The following is an 18794-nucleotide window of genomic DNA, read 5'->3' as shown; positions in this document are numbered from 1 at the left end:
AAGTAGGTGGACCTCAGTTGTAAAACAGTTTTAAGTGACTCAATTAATGGCTTTACATTTCAGACTGGATTAAGTGGATCAGGACCAGATAATAAAAAACAAAAAAAAAATACTTAACATAAAGGACTCACAAATAGTACTTTACCACTCCCACAACGTCATACACACAGACAAGAGGCCTTTGTGATGGGTTTTTTTTTAGGCTTTTTAAAAAGCCGACAGATGTACGGGTTGCACAAAATATTCCAAGCGAAAAAATTAAGGGCATGGCTCCATTTTCCCAAGAGAATCATTGAAATTTCATCTCAAACTACCCTCCGCCTAAGTTCCGGTTAGAAGTGCTAAAAATGTAATCATTCAATATACATATGGTATGAAAGTAAGAGTTCATGTGGTAGAAAGAACAAAGAAGCCGGTAGCAGGAGTACAGGTGAAAATCCAGGACGGGCCAAGTGTTGTATAAAAGAAAAAGTACATTTCAGAAATAAAAGGAGTTCGCGCAGCGCCACAAACTACCACACTAATAAGCTTTCCTTTTTGCTGTGATAATTAACGGACCAAATGGTTTGAGCAAACAGGGCCTTCTGGTTTGATATCATTATAGTACAAAATGTCCAAAATGTTGATGTAACAGATACTGTAGGAAACGCTGGATGTATGTTGCGATGTTGTCGAGTTGGGAGCACTGTATGACGTCAAACAAAGAGGCCACCGTCTTCAGCACTTGGTCCACTGCAGTGGTGGTTAAGGCTCTCTCAGCTTTCCACAGCAGGTGGTTCAGTCTCTGCAGAGAGGGAGTTGTCTGCATCTTCGTATGTGTGAAGCTGCTGTTCAGCAGGGCTGTCTGGGCTCCGTCTAAACAGAAAGTACAGCATCAGTTACACAGCTGCTTCAACCATGATTGTACACGTTGAAGGGACAGTTAACCCCAAAATCATATATACACACACACACACACACACACATATATATATATATATATATATATATATATATTTCCTTTAATCTGTAGTGCTATTTTTCAGTCTAGATTATTTTGGTGTGAGTTGCAGAGTGTTGCAGATATCAGCCGTAGAGATGTCTGCCTTCTCTCAAATATAATGGAGCTAGATGGCACTCGGTTTGTGGTGCTCAAAGTGCCAAAATACACACTTGAAAAACTCAACAGTGATGTCTCTTTCCAGAGTTCATGACCTGGTTTCTCAAGATAATCCACAGATCTTGTTGTGAGCAGTTTCATACTGAACTATTATCTTTCTTCCAAACTACACCAGACAACAGTATCACCACGTAGAAGGAAGTGTGCATCTTCTGCTAACTCACCTAGCACCACCAAGCTAGCTAACGTTACGGCTCAGCAGAGGTGGATGCCATTAAGTCTACATCTCGCACTGTCACGAGCACAAGCCTCTCGTCCATGAGTAGATGCATGCTTCCTTCTGCGCAATGATACTGTCAGCGGGTGTAGTTCAATAGAAACAGATCCTACATGAAACTGCTCACTGCTGCTGAGTTTTGAGAACAAATTTCTTTGGTGTTCTGCACACCACAAGCCAAGTAACATCTGGTTCCATAATACTAGAGAGAAGACAGAAATTTCTATGGCTGATATCTCCTACACTCAGCAACTCACATCAAACAATATAGATAGATAAACAACACTACAGGTAAGTGGGTTAATATGTATTTTTAGTTTCGAAGTGATATGTCCCTTTAAACAGAGGATGCTCACATAAGCTTCATAATGGTTAGCAAACAGGTCCCACTTCTACACAAGCGCTGTGAAGATGTAAAATTGTTCTGCTTAAACTTAAATATGGCATTTTCCACAGACATTTCCTGTCTTTTTCACTGTCCCCGAGACAAGATATGCTTTCATATCCTGTTAGTTGTCCATGCCAACTTCAAGTCGAGCAAAGACACTGTACACTGCTACTGCTTCACATGGTATGATCACCTGATTGGACTTGAAGCGTTATCGTCATTATTCTCCTCATGGGCAGGCGATTTTGGATTTTCATCTACCTCCATATCATCTTTTTTCTGTTCTGATTCGCCATTCACTGGAGTGGAGTCTAGAAAAAGCAAATTTAGATTAAAACAAGAACAACACAAGTACAATTTAGGTAATATCAAACCCAGAAAAAGGCCAGATCCAAGGTGGAAGTTTTTACCTGTGTTTTCTGTCTCCTTCTCATTAACTTCTGGTTCCTTGTCCTGTGATTGAGGTTTAGCTGGCACCTCATGCTTTCCCACGAAGCGAAGTTTTAACTTGTTGTAGACCTCACTGGCTTTTTCCATGACTGCACTGCTGGCTTTATACCGCCGAATCTACACCCATGGAACAGGTTGCAAATACAGAAGATAATTTAAATGAGAAAAATACAGTGCGGCCCTGACAACCCTGATTATGAGACAACAAAACAAGGCAGGCTGATATACCATATTTGACATCTTGTAAATGACAATGAGTGAATAAATAAAGCATATGAATAGAACGGGAGAGGTAAATAACCATATTTTATATGGAATCGAGTAGATATTTCTACTTACATTTTATCATCTCAAAGAGAAGCAACATTTATCAGTTGATTACTGTATTATCCAACAATCATTAACACAAGCAAATAGTCGAGGGACATGCACTTGTATAGTGTCTGTCTAGTCTTCCGACCAATCAAAGCACTGTTATACTACTCGTCACATTCACCCATTCACACACACTTTCATACACCTGTGGCCAAGGCTGCCTACCTCCTGCCACCTGTTACCCAGTTAAACATTCACAAGCACTCACACACTGATGGCACAGCCACTGGGAGCAATGTGGGGCTCAGTATCTTGCCCAAGGACACTTCAACATGCTGATTAGAGGAGCCTGGGATCGAACTGCTGATCTTCCAATTAGTGGTAGACCCGCACTACCTCCTGAGCCACAGCAGGCCCGACAGCTAGTAACTGTTAACATCAAAGACCCCACTATTTCAAGTGTAATTTTCAGAAAATAGCACTGTGTTATATCCTGACTAATGCAGTATACATAGCAAGAAAAAAAATGCATTATTGTTTGAATTAGGACACAATACCATGTATGTTTTTTCCCGTTATTTTAACTGTGGGTTATCAAAAAGAAAAAATTAAGGACAGTCAAACAATGAACAAGAAAATGCACCTTTTTTAGTGTGGCAATAACTTCAGCGTTCTTATGTAGGATCTGGCTGGTGACAGGCACGGCTGCAAGTTCATCCAGGGCTTGTAGACACCGGTCAATGTCCTGAGAACACACAAACACACAAAAATTCAGTTTTCATGCTGGTATGAAAACACAGAAAGATGGGATTTAGTCAGAATCATACATGCAACTTACAGGGTTGTCCACTTTGAGTGCAAATTTTATATCAGTGTGGAGTTTCTGTAGCTTTTCTTCTGGCGATGCCTCTGCGCATGGACACATCAAGTAAGAGTCAATATTCAGTACTGAATTGTGTAAATATGTTTACTTGTTATGTCTACAAATATGTTTTCAACGGGCAGCTGCGGTGAACAAACTGAGTACAACTGTATGAGACACTGACCCTTTTTCTTTTCCACTTTCTTCTCTGGCGGCCTCTCTGGTTTGCGTTTGGGTTTTTCAGGTTTAGACCTGAGATGGAGGGAGAGAGGGAACTCTGTGATCTGTGTACATTAAATTTTAACGAGGTGCCTCTAATGAGGTTTGCATACCGTAGTCTGTTCCCTATTGTGCGCTCACCTCACTCTAGACTTCTCTTCTGACCGTCTGGCTTTCTTCTCCTTTAGCTCTTTCTCCTTCCTTTCTTTTCTCTCCTTCTCCTTCTTTATTCGTGCCTTCTTCTGGTTGTCGGGCTTCTTGGATGGCTTCTTTGCCTGTCGATGGGGAAAGCATAAGAAGTCACCTGTCAGTGGCACCTGCAGTCATTTTACTTTGACTCAAGCAAAATGTAACACATAGATTTTTTTTAAGTGAGTGGCTGTACCTCAGTTGGAGGTGGAGAATCAGAGTCAGAGGGCGCAGGGATCGGGGGTGGAGGGGGTTTCTTGGACTTCTTCAGCGGATGATCATCCACACCTTCGTCTGAGCTGCTGCTGCTGTCACTGTCGCTCCCTTTTTTGCCCTTGTCTTTCTCTTTTTTCTTTTGCTCCTCTTCCTCCTTCTCTCTCTCACGTAACCTGCGGAGCTCCTCTGCCTCCTCCTTTTTCCGGCGCTCCTCCAGCTCTCGTCTGCGTTCTTCGTCTCGTTTCTTCCATTCACTGATGCGGTCGGTTTCACTGTCACTGTGACAAAAACAGAGCAATCATTATGCTGCCTATTACAACAGTGGTGTACATACAGGGAAAAAAATCTGTAGAGCAGCCTGACCTGTCGCTGTCGGAGGAGGATGAAGGCGCTCGTTTAGCAGGGGCGGGTTTGGGCTTTCGTGCACGAGGTTTTGGGGCAGGCTTCTCTGTTAGTGGGGAAAAAATAAAAATTAACATTAACATTAACATTAGGCATCATTCTACAATTTTGGATAAAGCTAAACTGACCAATCCGATCTTAAAAGAGAAAGAACCGTTACCTTTCTTGCGTGCCTGTGGGCCCTTCCGAGGAGGAGGATCTGAGTCTGAGTCAGACTTTGAGCCTGAGCGGGATTCAGAGCCAGACAAAGCGGGTCGAGGCTTCTCATCCTCTGAGTCGCTGTCTGCAGGTTTCTTCTCTGACCCCGACCCTGAGTCCGAGTCCGAGCCAGATGAAGCCTTCTGTGGCCCCACAGAGAAAAGTGGAAAGAGTTGGAGATAAAGAAACAACAAACAGCCATGACTAAAACATATTTTTAATGTGTAAAGAGACTAATGGTTTACCTTTTTCTTCCCTCTGCCTCCTGCTTTCTTTCCACCTCGTCCACCAGCTTTCTTCTCTGGAGTAAAATCCTGTTGGAAGAAAACAAATGAACAACATTTACAGTCTGTTTAATTTCACCCAACAATCACACCATGTTGTGTGTATCTGTGTGTGTAATCACCTGGTCACTGTTCTTGCCGGAGTCAGACTCTGAAGGTGTGGGTTCTGATTCAGAGGGGGATCCGCTCTCTTCATTTCGGTCACTGGACGAGTCGCGAGCCTTCTTTGGTGGTGGAGGCCGCTAAAATGGAAAACACAAGCATTCAGATAGAACAACTGAACTTAGTCAAATATGTCACTGCAGCTTTTGGCTCGCAGCCAAACAATCTGTCCCGTCAAACTTGTACTTAAACCTCAAAGCAGATGAGTTCCAGTAATCTGGGCTCATTATTGCTTTTGTCATTGCTTTGACAACTCCTCAAATAAATGAGGAATGTGCCAGTAATTAGTTGTCTTTTTTGCTTCCTCATGTTTTTATGCTTACATAAGCAGGAAAGCTCTCAGTAAATATCTAAACACTGCTAATTATTATGGTAACTTTGGAGCTGCCGAAGACACCTAGTTGTGAAAGTGAAACCCTTTTATGTCCATAAATGTGAGCAAGTTTTTCTGTTCAGCTCAACACACAGTTAGAATGTAATCTCACAAGTTAATACTTTATTGGCCAAATTATTGAAAGGGCAGTTTGGCTGAAGCACCACTGAGTGTGAAATCAATCGCTTACCTTAGCAGGTGGTGGCTTTCGCTTCACTCCTCCTCCCCTTCCTTGGTCGTCACTCCCAGAATCGGAGTCAACCTCACTTCCTGAGTCTGCTTTCTGAGGCACTGGGGCATCTTCCTCATCGTCATCCTCATCATCACTTCCTCCTCCTCCTCGTCCTCCTCCTCCGGCATTGTTGCCCTCGCTGTCAGATGAGCTGGCTGGCTGCAGACAAACCATTATGAGCAGATTAACTCAAATTTTGTAACATTTTATAAGGGCAGACAAGGAAAGTTAATTTGACAACAACCATCTAGCAGAGACCTGCATGTGAGTTCTACAAACACTGGACATGAAAAGTACAGAAATTATTATGAGCAACAAATGAGCATGAATTACTAGGAAAACCCTTCAGTTTCAACACCTTACAGGAAAGCAACTTCAATGTCTAAACTTACAGTAACTTTATGAGTATGAGGTAATGCTGAATTATGGATGCTTCAGGATTTAGGATTTCTGATGTCATGGCAACTTACTACAGGTGGGGCGCTGTAGGAGGCATGTGGATTGTTCTGGATCTCCCATAAACCTTCATTGAATCCCTTCCTTTTGTTGGGCTTCCCGTAGCGTTCGCTGTACTTTTCATAGGCAAAAAGGTCTTTTGGTGCGAGGAATGCTCTGAGGAACAGAGAGATAAACAAAAATGTGAACAATTTAACTACTTAATGATATCATTAGACAACAGGTTGACATTAAGTATGTTTAACTCTGACTTGAGAACAGCAGACTGTGCCACCTAGTGATGGATTAATATACTGCAGGTGCTGCCAGATCAGACTTATCAACACATCTCTCAGAAACATACTGCACAGTCAGACTGACACAAATCAATGGCTGACAGTGAACCCTCAGAGAAGAATAAAGTCTAAGAGCAGAGACTGACAGGAAACTGTGTGTGGGATTAAAGAAGTGACTTGTGTTTCTGTCTCACATCATTGCCCTCAGAGAGGATATCATGCAAACCTGCAGATGTGTCAGGGCCTAAATTTTAAATTTTCACAGCTATGAATGACAAATGAGCAACTTTATGCGAGACAAGACATTTCAGCCAGTGATATGATTAAATCTCCTGTTTTCAAATGAATAAAAAAATGCATCTGCAGTCAGATCTTTGCATACCAGAAACTTCTTTGAATAATATCTGATCATTACAGCGCTGTACTCACGTTTCATGTGTTCCAAAGAAGAAAATGGGGATTTTATTAGGAGGTGGTTTCACTGCCCCATCAGCCACATCTTCAATCTGTAAAAAAGCAAGACTTTCAAGTAAAAACCAAGTGGCATGTTGTAGAAAAAATCTGGGATTCAAACATGTAAAACATATATTGATGTTAGTTATCTCTGGAAAACAAACAGTGCAAACTTTTGATTTAAATGTGTAAATATGTGGTGTTTATATTAAGAGGGGAGCTTCAGTTCTAGAGGAAACATCAGTTATCTGTAACGTCATTTCCAAAATAACGTTAGCTTCGCTGCTGTACGTTTCCACGCAGATTAACGTTGGGCCAACAGCATCTCATGTACATTAAGTCCCTCGCGCACTAACAGTTAGGCCTGAAGCACAGCCTGTCAGCGCAACATAATATTAAGTTATGTATGTGTATGATAGGTATCCATGTTAGATAGTGCCGGGGATACACAGAGAACATTCTCCAGCGTCCCATGCAGAGCAGCTCATCCCCTCCGCCCCTCCGGCTGCTGCTAACGTTACTTGCTTACCCTGGCTGGCCAGTGGGGGTACCCCTTCATTTTAGCGAAGACCAGGTCTCCGGGCTGGAAGTTGTGCGGCATTGTCCCGCTCCTCGGTGCAGCCTGGGCTCCAAAACTATTCGGCTGCGTAGCCTTTCTGTGTCTCTCAACGTTTGCTTTTTTTTTCGGGTCGACGCGAAACCTGGAAACGATGGGGTTAGCTAGCAAGCTAACAGTACACTAACGTTACCGCGAGAAGAGACGGCGGAGGGAAGATAGCAACGACACACAGATGACTTCCGGTGCAATAGCGTTCTTGGCCTTCAAAATAAAAGACTCTCTCCTCGATACAGAAAACATTGTAATGAAAAAACAACAAAAAACTTTTTTGCAATTAAATGCCAATGCAAAATATATCTTTCTTAAAAAAACGAAATGCAATCCTAGGCTATAAAACATTACCGTGGAATTACAGACTACACCCTAGGAGATTAAAAAAAAAAATCAATAGCTACCAAAATGCCCCTAAATTCACACATATTAGATAAACTTATTATTATTATATAAACAACATACAGAGAAAGATCCAGGGCAAAAACAGTGTCTTATTTTCTCTAATCATGTCACAGGATGCAGGACCCCAGTAGCTGTTGAGAATAAGTAGAGCAGTGTGTGCACAGCTCACATAGCTCCTTCCTTTTGACGCCACATACATCAGCATTTGAATATAGCAACTCTAAAGACTCACTTTGCATACTCAATCCAGCAGCACCTTGCTGCATAGCACACAGTATACCAGCTTGTAATGCATCATATGCTACTGAGGCTTCATCACTGCAGAACAGGGGTGTCAAACTCATTTCAGGTCATGGGCCACACACGGTCCACTTTGATCGCAGGTGGGCCGGACTAGTAAAACCACTGCATAATATCCTATGAATAACAAACACCTCCAAAATTTTCCCTTTTGTTTTGTTTAAAGAAGCACATTTTAAACATTCCAATCCATTTATAAAACAGATAACACACAGCCTGTGATGTCTTCAGAACAATAAATGCAATTTCAACAGTGTTTCTCAGTTTTTCCACATTCAGTCAGTCGACTGCTCACTGTCATTACATGTGCATTTTTCTGTGCATTTCCACTCCTGACATCACCACACCAAACTAAAGTCAAAGAAAAGAACCGTAAAAGCCTCTAAAGCAGCATTTTACATTAGGAAAGCTACTCAATGTTTAACTTGCACCTGTAATTGGACCCTTTGGCAGGACAGTTCTGGCCCCTGGGCAGCATATTTGACACCCCTGCTGTAGAGTGTATATTCATTACACATTAGAATAATACAGTCCTAATTGTGGGGGGTTCGTCCCTATTTGGGTCCATGCACAGTAGAGGAGTTAAGTATATCACCTTTATCAAATATAGTCAACTTGCATATGATCCATTGTCATTATATATATTACACAAACAGTGTGCATTATGTTGCAAATTCTGACAGTAACAGAATCCACTTTATTGCCAAGTAGGTTTTCAAGAATTTGCTTTTATGTTTTGGTGCACTGACAAATAAAACAACAAAAAAAGAAATAAATTACAATAAAAATATATATATATATAAAAAAAATGTTATTAAAATGTGTGTAATTGATTTTAATGAAAGAACTGATCAGTAATCAGCTAAAATATATTCTGCGCTAAAGTTCACAGTATTAAGAATAAAAATAATATGCAATGTACGGAAATAGCCCCAAAGATGTGTAATGTAACACGTAGACAGATGTGAAGATGTTAGGGGGTGGGGAGGTAGGGGGGGTGGGGGGGGGGGGGGGGATTGGTTTATTCAAATTAAAGATAAAAATTATAATCAGTAAAATTATAAATATAAATCATTATTTGATTATAAATTAAAAAATATTATTACAGTAATTATAATGACAAAATTATATAAAGATTAAAGATGTGAGGCATTAATGAAAAATAAAAAAAAAATACTGAAATAAACAGGGGCCCACAAAACAACTTAAAACCAGTTTTCAAGACATTGTAGATGGCCATAAATGTTTCTATGCTAATATTATAAAATCTATATGTGTCTGAAATATCATATCTTAAATTCTTTAAAAGTTGGTCTGTTGGATAAATTAAATATACACATTTTTAATTCATATATGTAAAATTCGTCACTTTTATTCTACAAAGTAAATTGTCAAACCGGAAGTACAAACGTGCAGTGTTGTGAGACGCTTCACTGATCCGGATGAAACAGCCGGATCACTTCCACCCGATACGACAGCCACAGCGGAAGTCCCGCCTCTCTTGCCTCGCTATTGGCTGCCTCGCGATCAGTTTCCTCTTCAGCCAATAACAGGTCACACTGTGGAAGGCTGCATTGACCTCCCCCCGGATTCACCTCTACTGCGAAGCCATGATTCGGTCTCTTCGGCGCGTCCAGCAGTTTAACTGCAACCTCCTGACTTTACAAAGAGTCAGCGTCAACTCCAAACTCCTCTTGTGCACGTCCAGGATGGCCAGCTCAGAGTACAGGATCGAGCGGGACACGTTTGGTGAGCTCAAGGTCCCAGTTGACAAGTACTACGGTGCTCAGACTGTCAGATCCACCATGAACTTCAAGATAGGGGGTCCAAGTGAGAGAATGCCAATCCAAGTGATCAAGGCCTTTGGCATCCTGAAGAGAGCGGCTGCTGAGGTGAACAAGGAGTTCGGCCTGGACCCAAAGATCGCAAATGCAATCATCCAGGCTGCAGATGAGGTTTCAGCTGGTAAACTGGATGATCATTTCCCTCTGGTGGTGTGGCAGACTGGATCTGGGACTCAGAGCAACATGAACGTCAATGAGGTGATCAGCAACAGAGCTATTGAGATCATGGGGGGCAAACTAGGCTCCAAGGATCCCGTCCACCCCAATGATCATGTCAACAAGAGTCAGAGCTCCAATGACACCTTCCCCACTGCCATGCACATTGCTGCAGCCACAGAGGTCCATCACGTCCTGCTGCCTGGCCTGCAGACGCTGCACGACGCCCTGGCTGCCAAGGCTGAAGAGTTCAAAGACATCATCAAGATTGGACGCACACATACTCAAGATGCGGTTCCTCTGTCGCTGGGACAGGAGTTCGGCGGCTACGTCCAGCAAGTGAAGTACAGCATTGAGAGAGTGAAGGCCGCCATGCCCAGGGTGTATGAGCTGGCGGCAGGAGGCACAGCAGTAGGGACTGGACTCAACACCCGCATTGGCTTCGCTGAGAAAGTCGCCTCCACTGTCTCTTCTCTCACAGGCCTGCCGTTCGTCACCGCTCCCAACAAGTTCGAAGCTCTGGCGGCCCATGATGCTCTGGTGGAGCTGAGTGGAGCTCTGAACACAGTGGCTGTCAGCATGATGAAGATCGCCAATGACATCCGCTTCCTGGGGTCAGGACCTCGCTCAGGCCTCGGAGAGCTCATCTTACCCGAGAACGAACCGGGAAGCAGCATCATGCCAGGGAAGGTGAACCCCACCCAGTGCGAGGCCATGACCATGGTCGCAGCCCAGGTGATGGGCAACCACGTCGCAGTCACCATCGGAGGCAGCAACGGACACTTCGAGCTCAACGTCTTCAAACCCATGATGATCAAGAACGTGCTGAACTCGGCTCGGCTGCTCGGCGACGCGTCCGTCTCCTTCACCAACAACTGCGTGGTGGGCATCCAGGCCAACACGGAGAGGATCAACAAGCTCATGAACGAGTCTCTCATGTTGGTCACGGCGCTCAACGAACACATCGGTTACGACAAGGCAGCCACCATCGCCAAGACGGCTCACAAGAAGGGGTCCACGCTGAAGGCCGTGGCCGTGGAGCTGGGATACCTGACGGAGGAGCAGTTTGACCAGTGGGTGAAGCCGAGTGAAATGCTGGGGCCAAAGTGAACTCTGACAACATGACAAGCACTACAAGACAAAGAAGATACACTTTCTAGTGTGGGAAAAGACAGTTTCAAATTAAATCAAAGAGACTGAACTGAACAAGCAAAACATTCTCTGAACCCTCAACATCTCGTCTCATATCAAAATTTTGGGAATCCTTTACTGTTGTTCGATACAGCTTCTATTTTGCATACTGTCAGTGTTAAACATACACTGTTACACACTTCTTGACCAGGGTTTGTCACACAACACCTGTATGTCTTTCGTCATACTGTCACTCCACATCACAACTATGTTTTACCATCAATACAACTTTCTGTGGGAGTTAAATGTGTCAATTTGTTTCCCAACTTGTTGGTTTTGGTATTTAAAGTCTTAAAGACTCCTCAGCTATCAGTTGGTACCTTCAGGGTAGCTCACATGTTCACACTGCCGTCCCAAATGATCCAACAGGAACTACTCTGCTCTGTATGCTCTGGTTTACAGTATATGTGCCATCTGTGCAACATGTATTCATTAAAATACAAGTATATTCTGGTTTCTGGCATCTGTCTTCTAATTTCTGTTGTTTTTATACACACACACACACACACACACACACACAGATTTATTTTAAATGTATGTAATATTAGCTGATTTTCAATATGGTCAAATCACATGGAGGTATGCAAAGTAAAAAGAGAAGCACAGAGGATAAGAATGAACTCAAATCCTTTATTGTATACATCAGAAGCTCAAACATAAGAATGACTGAATGCCAATTGAGGGAACTGTAATTGTAATTATATAAAATAAGCAAACAAAAATACATGTGCAAGAGTTTTGTACAAGTGGTAAAAACAAAATAAAATGAGCGTTTGCTCCTCTTCTATTTGGTCCAGCTGACCTTGGGGATGTCATAATGCTCTGTCAGGGTGTCCAGGTGGCGATTGAAATCCTGTGAAAGAGGAAGATGCATTCAATTTTGATAAAATTTCTCTGTTTGCAAATCTGAAATCATTTCGACTAATGTATATTCTACAGCTTTGGTATTCTAACTTTGTGAGCCCAAGGTGCACTAGAGAGCAAGCTGAAATCTCAAGGCACACCTGTATTTGTATCTGTGCACAAGACGTTCTATGATGTGCATTATCGCTCTTATCATGACATAAGACAATAATCAGACTGGTAGCTTTCATGATGCTGTCTTCTTTTGGTAGTAGGTCGTCTTCACTAGTGCTTTGTTGTAATTTACTCCGTACAATAAAGCGATTCATTGTCCCACTCACGGCTTTCTCCTTTTAAATGTTATCTCTCACGCAGGCTGCCGATCAGGGCCTTGATGTGTCGCACACTTACAATTTCTACATGTGAAGGGCGACACATAGGTTCCCTGTAAAGTTTTTTTTTTTTAATTAAATAACATTTTTAAGCTAGTTTATCTCTTATGAGGAAATGGGTGCGTACAACATACTGGCAGAGTCAATTAAAAATTCATTCATAACTTTTTGTTTAAGCCCAGTTGAATATTGCCATAATAATGTGTGTGTGTGTGTGTGTGTGTGTGTGTGTATATATATATATATATATATATATATATACACATTGGTTTGATATCCCATAATGTGCTTGAATAAATGTTTCATGGTGAAATAGTGCAATGCCAGGTCTGACTTGACATACCTCAACTCTGAGTTTGTGTGTCTTTGATGCCTTGTTCAAAATCCTCTCCATTTGCTGTAGGGAAAGAGAGAGAGAAAAAATTAATACAAAAGAAGCCTTAACAAATATACATTATCACTAAACACCTCCAGAAACACATCACTTTCAGTATAATACTAGACACAACTACATTAAACACCCCCAAACTCAAGAAAACAGGGGCACTGCAAAACAGCTGAGGTTTTTTTTAAGTGTCACCTGTTAGCAATAAATCACATGCTCAAACTGCCTTACTGCTATGAAATCACTGCAACTGCCTGTAAGATATTCTACTCACATGATGGCTATGTGTTTTATTAAATCATCACACGTTTTTGCGCAGTATACGTTATGGTGCTTCACTATGTTTCTGCTCCACCATACATTATGTCGCAACATTCACTGTTTCAAATGATGAACTTTGTCCTCAGAGTAGAACAGGGCTGATAAACACTGTCATGATGTGAAGACTAATAAACTGAGACCATCAATGTCATTAACCTTATCTGAGCTAACAAATGATTTTATCAAAAAGCATTTCAGGATGGGATTACTCTGATGTGCTAAAATTTTTATTAAACACAGTTGTCTATCGCACTCAGTGGTATTTAAAACATTACAGTTCAAAAAGTTCAAAACAGCACATCGGTTGATAATCTACAACCACATGTATAATTTGGGGTTTTCTGTTCCGCTCCAGCACTGCTGGTTCTGAAGCTAACTGAGCAAAATCTTCATTTGACGGTATGCCTGTCTTTCACATCCAGCAGGTCTTTTGGACTGCTGTTTATGTTTTTGTAAAAGTATTGCTTTAAGCTCATGCTGTTTGTGCTTAAAACAACCCTGCTATGTGCAACTGGTTTGCTTATTGCTGGGCTGTGTCCAAGTATGGATCTTTATTGTATTATGGCATTGTGGCAGATTGCATTAAAGCATTTGGGGTTTTTTTTGGCTAGCCTATGGTTCACTTTTACTAAATTTGACTTCTATAGCTTGTTACAACTTTTATTAGCTATGCATCAACCCCTTAACCAATCACTGCAGCTTTTTAATGCTGGACAGCTATAACTTACCCTCTTCTCTTGCATCTTGTCAAAGGCAATTTGTGCTGGTGTTCTTTTGTCAACATAAGCTTTCTTGGTTTTCACCTCCTCGTCATTTTGACTGGTCGCGACCTGCTCCAAGCGATGCTTACTCTCCTTGTCCTTCTTCTTCTTCCTGAGAAAACCAGATAGGTGATGGAAAGTTAGTTGACCAGAGACTTTCCAGGCTGACCACTCCCATCAACAGGCAATGACAGACAAAGATGATGACACTTGTACAGACACATGATCGAATGTAGATAACTAACAGTAGTCTGAATAGCAGAGGTGGGGGACATGAGTCACATGACTTGACTCAAGTCCGACTCGGGTTGCAAATTTGAGGACTTGAGAGTCACTTGCAACACTAAGGGAGACTTGACTTCACTTTGACTCGATATTCATGACTTGAGACTTGACTGTGTCGGCTGATACTTGTGCCCACGCTACCACAGTTTTGTCCTCCTGCCTGCAGTTCTCTTCGGAGGAATGGCAGTACGTAACTATTAACTAAAGCTGTCAGATGAATGTCGTGGAGTAGAGGTAGAACATGTTATGAGAAGGAAAGACTCATACTTGTGCTTACAGTACATGAGTAAATGTGTTTAGTTGCATTCCACCACTGGGTACAGTTTATATTATCTTTATGAGTTTCTGAGTATGTTGCATTATTTATCATGTGCTGTCTGTTCATATTATGTATTTCAAAATTAGTTTGAGGTCATGTTGAGGTCAGGGTTTGTGGACAACCAGAGGCCAGGGATTACCAGAACCATCCGGAAGCATGGACAACTATAAAGCAGCTGCCATCAATATAAGAAGACGTAAAGATTGACTTAATGACCGTAAACGAGGTATAAGAGCTAATGGCCTCACATTTCACTAGAGATGTGCCTTGTATTATTTCCATACGACGAATAAATAATTGACTGATATGTTGAGATCGTGTTAATACCTTGTGTTATGATAACGCAGCTAACGTTAGCTTTAGTGTTCTTAGCCTTAACTGTAAAACTCCATACTGTCACAGGGAACAAAGGTCATAGATGGGATTAGTGGTTTTTCACCCCACAGTGCTATTTTGACGATGAATTTGCCCAAATATCACGTTATCGTACTTACAGCATCTCAGAAACGTTAACGTAGCACTGCTGCTCTGTTAGCAAACATGCTAACATTAGCCTCGCCTGTTTACCAGGTGCTTTCATCGGCTGCGACTGTCTATTTAAGTATTTTTATCCATTAAAACGAATTGTCTCTTTCAAATAATGTCACCAAATGTCGAAATACTTACTTTTTACCTGCTGAAATGCTTCCTAAACCCTTTATTTTCAGGGCACTCTTCTGTACGGTGGCGTACTCGGACATCTTCGACAAGCGCTCAACCGTCTTCTTCTGCTTTGTTATTAAAGAACGTGACGCACGTACAGCGGTGCTGCCACCTGTCGGTTGAAGACGTTACTTGTCTCAGCCGTCCTGCAGCGTGTCTTCCCGTCCACAGGGGGCAGTATATAATTTTGAACAGAGCTAAATACAAAGCAGAAAACGGAAGTAGAAGGAACTATGAATGTCAAACTGTAGCATGCTGTGTGTGTTTAGTAACCTACAGTAAATATGTCAGGGTACAGTTTATTTAGGATATTCACGATAACTAAATGCGTCACAGCCAACGGTACCACGTCGCTGTGCAGGACGAGCGTATTAAACAGAGTACAGACATGTGGATATGCAAAGAAAGCTGGTGAGTAAAGACGACATGTTACATCTCTGTTCAGTGTCTCTGTGTTCAGCTTGTACATTAGCTTTGCTTGACACGTTTAACTTTGTCTACAGTAACACTCATGTGATTAAGAGTGGAAACCTAATGGTGGATTTTATTATCTATATATCCTTTCAAAGTTCGTTCATCTACTAAATCGCTTGTGTCTGCATCTGCCATTAAATCATCAGTAGAATTCAATCTGTCACTATGGTGATGCAAATATATCTTCTCTGTCCTTTCCAGTGGCCAAAGGGAAAGGAAAAACCATGGTGAAAGAAGAGCTGAAGGGTCCAGAGGTGTGTAAAGACCCTGCCAGACTTACTTCTCATGCAGTAGGGGTCAACATCTTCAAACAAGGAGAGGACCCCCAGCTGAAGCCTCCTGAGCAGTATCCAGAGTGGTGAGGGCGCACATTTTATTTATTATTGCCACTTTTGCATTTGCTTTCTCTCATCATAATTGAACTTTTTCAGCATTTTGTCAAATTTCCCTTTCTCTTTTTCAATGTATCTGTCAACAAAAAAAAAATCAATAAGTAAATGTGTTCTTTAGATATGTGGACTCGAGTCACAAATTTGATGACTTCAGACTGGACAAAATCAAAAAAGTCTTGCAACTCGACTTAGACTTAGACACTAATGACTTGTGACTTGATACCCTCCCCCAAGTACAAAGATGTATGTTATTAAAAAATTGATTAAGTCATTTCCCGTCATTTTCTCATTCAGCTAATGTAACACAATTCATTCCCAGGAAGTCGAACTTAATTCCCCAGATCCAGGTTTATGAGCCAATCCAACAGCGTCCAGTCAAGTTTCTAGAGAGAACCAGAAAGAACTAACATTACATTACTGAGTGCCAGTTGGGGAAAAAAATTAGACCTAAGATAATTAGTTCATGGTAGCACGGTGGTGCAGTGGTTAGCATTGTTGCCTCACAGCAAGGGGGTTTCTGGTTCAAGCCCAGGGTGGGGGAGCCCTTCTGTGCAGAGTTTGCATGTTCTCCCTGTGTCAGTGTGGGTTTTCTCTGGGTTCTTGATAGTCTGGCGACCTGTCCAGGGTGTACTCCGCCTCTCGCCCAGTGTCATCTGGTATAGGCTCCAGCCCCCCATGACCCCTAACAGGATAAGCTGTTACGGAAAATGAATGAATGAACAAAAGCTATGAAGTGGTCAACAAAAACAGAATTGCAGTATACTTAAAAATCAGATCAAAAATTACAGACAGAGATGCAAAAAATTCCAACAAACTTGTATTAAAATTATATACAAATTTATAAGAGCATTCATGATTTTGGTGAATTTAGTATGTCATTACCATCATTATTTTTGCAAAAAAATGGTGTTACATGTGGTGAAGAGCACATTATGACTTGTTTAGAACTCGTAATTCAAAGATTAAGACTTGGAACTTGCCAGTCTTGACTTGCGACTTGGCTCGGGAGTTGCTTGTCTTGACTCAGGACATGATTTGGGTCTTTAATGCCCACACTTAAAATTTACTTGTGACTTGCAAAACAGTGACTTGGTCCCACCTCTGATGTTCTTCGTAGCAGAAAAACTGTGCACATTTTACCCAAATAAGGATTGTTACTTATGTTCACATTTATGTAAGTAACACGAAAACTTTTTAGGCATCACATGCTACTTTGTACTTTTCCTGTTGCTCTCTCCACCTACATATACTAAATGCAGCCCAGGCATGAAGTTTTGGCAGTTGAATGGTATTTTGAGAAAAGCAGGAACTTAGAATTACATCAGGTGCTCTAGAATGGTAACATATTAAAGTGTACAACTATATGGACAAAAATACACAGCTTGTAATCACTGTTCAGTTTTTATAAACGTTTTTCCTCTGTAATGTCAGTCTGTGCAACTCAGATTTGTTTCTGGGTGAAAACTGTATTTACATGTAAAAAAAAAAAAAATAACTCAAATTCCCTGTATGCCCAAACATACTCGGCCAATAAATCTAATACTGATGTATCTTCACTGATCTGATTTCCCCTCTCATTTTATTCACCCAGGTTGTTCCAGTTCAACCTGGGAGAACCCAAAAAGCTGCAGGAGCTGAGCCAGGACACCTGGGAATATTGGAGGCGTCTGAGGAAGGAGAACATTTGGCGCTACAACAAATTACAGAAAGGCCGGAAGTTTTAGGCCCCCACTGGACTGACAGAGGGCTTCGACTCTGTGGACTGAATTACCTGTCGAAGAAGTTCAGCTTCCTGATGAAATAACATTAGACCAACTCTTTGCCACTTCCAGCAGCATATACAGCTCCTTCTTGGCTGTGTTAAAAACAAGGGGGAAATACAAAACCTAACACTCACTATGTAATGAAGTTAAAGCACGACCAGAGTAAGGCCTCGAACGCCAAACAGTCTCAACAGAAACTAAATATAATAAGCAGTCTTGACTTTGATAACAGCCAGTGGCAAAACAGCCTCACCAACAGGTCCCTTTAGCAGCTGCTTCCCATTGTATGACACAGTTTTAAGCAAATGGTATTTGCCTATTTGTCCAGAAATTGTAGACGAATTTCAAAAATCCTGGGATGTGATTGAAGCTCCCCAACAGCTACTAAAAGAACCTTACAATGAGATTGTTTTATCAATTTCAGAAAGGTGTTTTTTACAGTATTTGGTTCAGAGATACTGCATTGCATTGGATTCATTTCTACACGTTTGTTTTTCTCTGTTTGTTTGTTTATATCCATATCTGAAAAGAAATGGCCGGCTGATGCAGCCACAAATCAGTTCACTGTTGTTGTCTTTTTTGCTAACTCATAAATAAACAGGAGTACATACATGTCCTGCAAGTTTTGCGTTTTGTGTCAGGCCCACTTACTTCTGCCCAACCCTCATTGGTTTACAAGACGCCATCACAATGACGTTGCAGTAACCATCTAACTTACATGTTATTTAACTACTCAGTCCAGAAACAGACTACTCTGCCTTCTGTGTCAAAAAGAAAGTCCAGAGTGCTCAGAAGGTTCAA

General features: G+C 41.6%; 4 protein-coding genes across 4 annotated transcripts; 2 read left to right on the top strand and 2 right to left on the bottom strand.

Annotated features, from left to right (window-relative positions):
• Positions 1-93: 93 nt before the first annotated feature.
• hdgfl2 (HDGF like 2) lies at positions 94-7606 on the bottom strand. The gene is made up of 16 exons (XM_049587302.1): positions 7380-7606; positions 6827-6903; positions 6137-6278; positions 5625-5825; positions 5022-5141; positions 4861-4929; positions 4578-4758; positions 4379-4463; positions 3996-4293; positions 3752-3885; positions 3576-3643; positions 3368-3438; positions 3173-3274; positions 2175-2331; positions 1958-2075; positions 94-855 (listed from the first exon to the last, which is right to left on the bottom strand). The coding sequence occupies exons 1-16, from the start codon at positions 7449-7451 to the stop codon at positions 756-758; spliced, it is 1995 nt and encodes a 664-aa protein (XP_049443259.1). The 5' UTR covers positions 7452-7606; the 3' UTR covers positions 94-755.
• Positions 7607-9732: 2126 nt separating this feature from the next.
• On the top strand, positions 9733-11819 carry fh (fumarate hydratase). The gene has a single exon (XM_049587303.1). The coding sequence runs from the start codon at positions 9776-9778 to the stop codon at positions 11273-11275; it is 1500 nt and encodes a 499-aa protein (XP_049443260.1). The 5' UTR covers positions 9733-9775; the 3' UTR covers positions 11276-11819.
• A 147-nt stretch (positions 11820-11966) lies between these two features.
• On the bottom strand, positions 11967-15484 carry fam32a (family with sequence similarity 32 member A). The gene is made up of 4 exons (XM_049587305.1): positions 15329-15484; positions 14026-14170; positions 12935-12988; positions 11967-12209 (listed from the first exon to the last, which is right to left on the bottom strand). The coding sequence occupies exons 1-4, from the start codon at positions 15400-15402 to the stop codon at positions 12141-12143; spliced, it is 342 nt and encodes a 113-aa protein (XP_049443262.1). The 5' UTR covers positions 15403-15484; the 3' UTR covers positions 11967-12140.
• An 81-nt stretch (positions 15485-15565) lies between these two features.
• On the top strand, positions 15566-18605 carry mrpl54 (mitochondrial ribosomal protein L54). The gene is made up of 3 exons (XM_049587304.1): positions 15566-15775; positions 16040-16196; positions 17822-18605. The coding sequence occupies exons 1-3, from the start codon at positions 15649-15651 to the stop codon at positions 17952-17954; spliced, it is 417 nt and encodes a 138-aa protein (XP_049443261.1). The 5' UTR covers positions 15566-15648; the 3' UTR covers positions 17955-18605.
• Positions 18606-18794: the final 189 nt, after the last annotated feature.

This window comes from Epinephelus fuscoguttatus, linkage group LG10, assembly GCF_011397635.1.
Source record: "Epinephelus fuscoguttatus linkage group LG10, E.fuscoguttatus.final_Chr_v1".
NCBI lineage: Eukaryota > Metazoa > Chordata > Actinopteri > Perciformes > Serranidae > Epinephelus > Epinephelus fuscoguttatus.
The sequence above is the reverse complement of the archived record's forward strand: the minus strand, read 5'-3'. Positions and strand labels throughout refer to the sequence as shown.